Source organism: Salvelinus fontinalis, chromosome 33 (assembly GCF_029448725.1).
Source record: "Salvelinus fontinalis isolate EN_2023a chromosome 33, ASM2944872v1, whole genome shotgun sequence".
Lineage (NCBI taxonomy): Eukaryota > Metazoa > Chordata > Actinopteri > Salmoniformes > Salmonidae > Salvelinus > Salvelinus fontinalis.
Genome location: NC_074697.1, coordinates 23,982,627 through 23,988,614, shown reverse-complemented (window position 1 = coordinate 23,988,614; position 5,988 = coordinate 23,982,627). Strand labels below are relative to the sequence as shown.

The following is a 5,988-nucleotide window of genomic DNA, read 5'->3' as shown; positions in this document are numbered from 1 at the left end:
AAATATCACATTTACATAAGTATTCAGACCTTTTACTCAGTACTTTGTTGAAGCACCTTTGGCAGCAATTACAGCCTTAATAAGTCTTCTTGGGTATGACGCTACAAGCTTGGTACACCTGTATTTGGGGAGTTTCTCCCATTCTTCTCTGCAGATCCTCTTAAGCTATGTCAGATCGGATGTGGAGCGTTGCTGCACAGCTGTTTTCAGGTCTCTCCAGAGATGTTCGATCGGATTCAAGTCCGGGCTCTGGCTGGCCCATTCAAAGACATTCAGGGACTTGTCCCAAAGTCACTCCTGCGTTGTCTTGGCTGTGTGCTAAGGGTGGTTGTACTGTTGGAAGGTGAACCTTCGCCCCAGTCTGAGGTCCTGAGCATTCTGGAGCAGGTTTTCATCAAGGATCTCTCTGATCTCTCCAATCATCAGTCTCTCGATCCTGACTAGTCTCCCAGTCCCTCCCTTTGTATCTCTGTTCTTTACTGACCAGATCAGTCAGTCAATGCAGTCTTCGTTCACAGTCGCTGATGTCCTTGTCTGTTCCTAAGGATAGAACTGAGATGGGGAAACAATCTTTTTCCCATAATGCCCCTTCATCTTTGAACATGCTTCAAAAGATTTTAAAGTTAGGGGAGTTAGGTGTCCTTGCCTGTTTTTAAGACTCTGATTGACAACACTGTTTGTGATAACCACAATTGTTTCTAATCTTCAATTGTACCTGTAACTTGTGACACTTTGTCTTTTGTGTGTAATTTGTATTTTTCTGTAATATTTTATATAATATTTTATATATTCTCTGTTGTTTTGCCTTCTTGCCAGGTCGCCTTCGCAAAAGAGGTTTTTAACCTCAATTGGTTTTAACTGGTTAAATAAAGGTAAAAAAAAATAAAAACATCCCCTGGATGGTGCCAGGGTTCCTCCAGACGTGACGCTAGGCATTCAGGCCAAAGAGTTCAATCTTGGTTTCGTCAGACCGGAGAATCTTGTTTCTCATGGTCTGAAAGTCTTTAGGTGCCTTTTGGCAAACTCCAAGCGGGCTGTCATGTGCCTTTTAATGAGGAGTGGCTTCTGTCTGGCCATTACCATAAAGGCCTGATTTGTGGAGTGCTGCAGAGATGGTAGTCCTTCTGGAAGGTTCTCCTATCTCCACAGGGGAACTCTGGAGCTCTGTCGAAGTGACCATCGGGTTCTTTGTCATCTCCCTGACCAAGGCCCTTCTTCCCCATTTGCTCAGTTTGGCCGGGTGGCCAGCTCTAGGAAGAGTCTTGGTGGTTCCAAACTTCTTCCATTTGAGAATGATGGCCACTGTGTTCTTGGGGACCTTCAATGCTGCAGAAATGTTTTGGTACCCTTCCCCAGGTCTGTGCCTCAACACAATCCTGTCTTGGAGCTCTACGGACAATTCCTTCGACCTCATGGCTTGGCTTTTGCTCTGACATGCACTGTCAACAGTTGGACCTTATATAGACAGGTGTGCCTTTCCAAATAATGTCCAATCAATTGAATTTACCACAGGTGGACTCCAATCAAGTTGTAGAAACATCTCAGGATGATCAATGGAAACAGGATGCACCTGAGATCAATTTCGATTCTCATAGCAAAGGGTCTGAATACTATTTCTGTTTTAAATTTTTAATACATTTGTAAAAAATTCTAAAAACCTGTTCTGGCTTTGTCATTATGGGTATTGTGTGTAGATTGATGAGAAAATAAATAATTTAATTCATTTTAGAATAAGGCTGTAACGTAACAAAATGTGGAAAAAGTCAAGGGGTCTGAATACTTTCCGAATGCACTGTATGACACACGGACAAGACCTAATCCAGCCTTTCAGCCCAACCACACAAAGTAACAATTGAATTCCTGCCCTCGCCAACTGCAGGGGAATGGTCCTCATGTCCTCCGTTACAGAGCCACAGTGGATGGACTACATCATGATGAAGCAGAGACACAGATGCTGCAGAGGATACTGAGGCTTGGTCTTTACATTGGATCCCATGATGGACATTCAAGTGGATGGATAGACTCTTAAAATACTTATTTTAATGGAGATACAACCTGTTCTGTGTGTTTCGTCTGTAGACTTTGATTGGATCCATACGTCATTGATGCAAGCTACTTATAGTGTTTTCAGTATACCATTAGAAATGATACCACAGTCCTGTTTGGTACCTACAGTTCCTGGAAGACACTTTTAGTGAACATTATGTATTGTGAGATTTTATCTCTGTGTTAGGTCTATAAGTGGATGGGGCAAAGCACTAAGACTAGGGGTATACAGAAAGAGAAATGCTGTGGTCATAACTGGTGAATATAAGCCTAAAACTGCTGGATGATTCCTCTAATTTGTCATCACATTTCATTCAAAGATTGACTGAGCAGAATCTGGAAAAGTGAGAAATGTTCAATCTTCCATTTCTCTAAATTGTATTTTTTAAACTGGCGAAGAGCAGAACCTTTGCATAAACTGGCATTGTTTTCCTTTTCCAGTTTGTTCCCTGCTGTTACTGTTTGACTATTCCCGGCTGTTCAGAAAAGGTGCCTCCCATTGTATTTTAAAATCTTTGTTAAACTGTACATTGGCTGCCTTTGCATCCCCACAGTACAATGAGAGTTTCAGATAGAGTGGCTGAATATGTCTGGTCAGCCTATTTTCCCATACCAGGCTCAACACCATTCATATCATCCATTAAACAGAACTCATATTAATTATAGTCAATGCGGACTGCATGGCAAAGCATTTTTTACAGATTTGCATTGGAAAGAGACAAACTATCCAGAGGTGAGTGGATTTTGAACTATTTTGTTAGGATTGTTCTTCTCTGTTTGTGTTTTCAATTGTTATGATAAAGGGCAAGGAGTAAAAACCTTTTCTGCTGTTACAATTTCCTTTGCATTGTATCCCCCTCACTGATATGGGCATACTCTAGCATTATTGTGTATCAACAGCTGTTTGAGAAGTTATGAGATAATGAGTGACATTCTTTGTAAAATTATTTATTCAACCATCTTAGACCAGATAAGAAGTCAATTTCTCTCACTGTTTGCAAAACAGTAGAAAATGTTCCTTTGCATACACTACCGTTCAAAAGTTTGGGGTCACTTAGAAATGTCCTTGTTTTTGAAAGAAAAGCATGTGGGTGTCAAAATCATTCGGACTCTACTGTTTTAGGTAGCAGTGCACTGAGAGGTTCTGATTCACACACTTGTCCCTTCAAAAACCTCCACACCCCTCCCCCAGGTTAAACCATGGGAGACTGGTCCATTCTCGGACGCTTCCTGTCCGAGGTGCAGAACCACTCCACAGTGATCGGCAAGATCTGGCTGACCATGCTGCTGATCTTCCGCATCCTGCTGGTGACCCTGGTGGGGGACGCGGTGTACAGCGATGAGCAGTCCAAGTTCACCTGCAACACCCTGCAGCCCGGCTGCAACAACGTCTGCTACGACACCTTCGCCCCCGTCTCACACCTGCGCTTCTGGGTCTTCCAGATCGTCTTGGTCTCCACGCCGTCTATCTTCTACATCGTTTACGTCCTGCACAAGATCGCCAAGGACGAGAAGCTGGAGATCCAGAAGGGGCAGGTGATGGCTGAGCGGACCTCCAAGAAGTTCTTTGGGCAGCTGGGAAGGGAAGGGCTGGAGAACATGGAGACTGGTATGCCCACCTACTGCCCTGGGTACAGGGAGGAGTGGGTTGGTCAGGAAGCGGAGGGGGTGGAGCAGAGCCTGCTGGAGGAGGACTATGGGGAGTTGGGGGAGGATCCCACTCAGCTCTCCAGCCAGGTGCTGCTCATCTACATCCTGCACGTGCTGCTGCGCTCCATCATGGAGATCACCTTCCTGGTGGGGCAGTACTACCTGTTTGGCTTCGAGGTGCCTCAACTGTACCGCTGCGAGACCTACCCCTGCCCCACCCGCACAGACTGCTTCGTGTCACGTGCCAGTGAGAAGACCATCTTTCTCAACTTCATGTTCAGCATTAGCGTGGGCTGCTTTGTGCTCAACATCGCAGAGCTGCACTTTCTGGGCTGGGTCTACATCTTCCGCGTACTGTGCTCCGCTTGCTCCACCTGCTTCCGCCCTGAGAGGAACCCTGTGGGGCTGTACGACCACCACAACCCTCTGCTGCTGCAGCTCAAACACTCTCTGAGGGGCAGGGTGGTCCTGGAGACTCCCACTCCCATGGCCCAGGAGAAGGCTGGGGGCCACCTGCTCACTCATGCCCCAGCCATCTCCTTTGAGACCGATTCTACTGTGGAGTGCACCTCCAAGAGGACTCCGGAAGAGAGGGACCGGGTTAAGGTTAAACTGGCCAACATGGCCAAGATGGAACGGACTAAGAAGTCTTGGCTGTGAAAGGCCCATTCTGTGTGATTCTCGGATGTAGCATTTTCCACTTTTGAAACAACAATGGGAAAGACAGAGTTTATAGCATAGGTTGCTCAGATTGGGCATTTGGAGAATGAGAGTATACTCCTGATTCAGAAAGAAAGATTCAGCGTTATCATCCATACCATAGCCTAAAATTACATAAAGAACATTCAAACTGTTCCTGAGTTTCAAAAGAAAGAGAAAAGTAAAACATTTTGCTGGGAAATTGTTTTCATTCTGTTTACAGTCATTATCTTCAGTCTGTTCACACATAAGTCCTACTGTACACAATCTCAGGGTTCTTCAATACAAACACACCTGTTTCATAAAACATGACACGTTTTCACATTCTAACAATGTTTGAAGGATACTTTTCAATAATTCCTTTTAATTGTTGAAATATATAGCTGGCAGAGTCGTTTTGACCTGTGTGCAGACAGTCATTTATGTTGTCTAAAGGGACTTTGTCTCTTATAACATAATTCTTATTCAGAATAATCTAATCTGATTGACTGGTGGGTAGTCACTAACTATTTGTAGCATGTGTGCCTCTTTTTATTGATATTTGCATGGTATGTATGTGTATAGATCTTTAGTAATTAATGTTGAAATTATCCAAGGGTTTTTATTAACTGAAATGTTTATAGTTGGTGTCCCGATCTCAAATGCTCTCATATTTGCCCATAGTATTTCAAAAACGGCAGAATCAAACAGTATTGGAACAGTGACTTGTATTTCTCATCCAGAAGTGTAAGAATTTTAGAAGAATGTAATTTCAAGTCAAATGTTGCACTGTTTGATAAGACAGTGTATGGAAAACCTGCATTTGAATGAGTTTAGTTGTGAGTTTGAAATCTGACCACAAGAGGTCACTATAATACTTTAAGTTATCAAAGAGGGTTGTGCTGAACATCAAATGAACCACAGCCAAATAAATCATTTGTAATTAAGAGTAAGATTAAAAAAGACTTGTATAATGTACTTTCTTGATGAAATACATTCTAAAATGTAAATATCTGTTTTTCTGAGTATGTAGTGCACATATCTGTGAGGATCAGACCCTTTTTAATTTTTTTTTGTGCCTAAAATGTCAAATCTAACTGCCTGTAGCTCAAGACCTGAAGCAAGGATATGCATATTCTTGATTCCATTTGAAAGGAAACACTTTGAAGTTTGTGGAAATGTGAAATTAATGTTGGAGAATATAACACATTAGATCTGGTAAAAGATAATACAATGAAAAAAATGAGTTTTTTTGTTGTTGTATCATCATCTTTGAAATGCAAGAGAAAGGCCATAATGTATTATTCCAGCCCAGGCGCAATTTAGATTTTGGCCACTAGATTGCAGCAGTGTATGTGCAAAGTTTTAGACTGATCCAATGAACCATTGCATGTATGTTCAAAATGTTGTATCAAGACCCAAATGTGCCTAATTTGTTGATTAATACATTTTCAAGTTCATAAATGTGCACTTTCCTCAAACAATAGCATGGTATTCTTTCACTGTAATAGCTACTGTAAATTGGACAGTGCAGTTAGATTAACACGAATTTAAGCTTTCTTCCCAAATAAGACATGTCTATGTCCTGGGATTTTTTTTGTTACTTACAACCTC

General features: G+C 42.4%; 1 protein-coding gene across 1 annotated transcript; it reads left to right on the top strand.

Moving 5' to 3' along the window:
- Positions 1 to 3,246: 3,246 nt before the first annotated feature.
- LOC129831855 (gap junction delta-2 protein-like) lies at positions 3,247 to 4,383 on the top strand. Its single transcript, XM_055895362.1, has one exon. The coding sequence runs from the start codon at positions 3,247 to 3,249 to the stop codon at positions 4,354 to 4,356; it is 1,110 nt and encodes a 369-aa protein (XP_055751337.1). The 3' UTR covers positions 4,357 to 4,383.
- Positions 4,384 to 5,988: the final 1,605 nt, after the last annotated feature.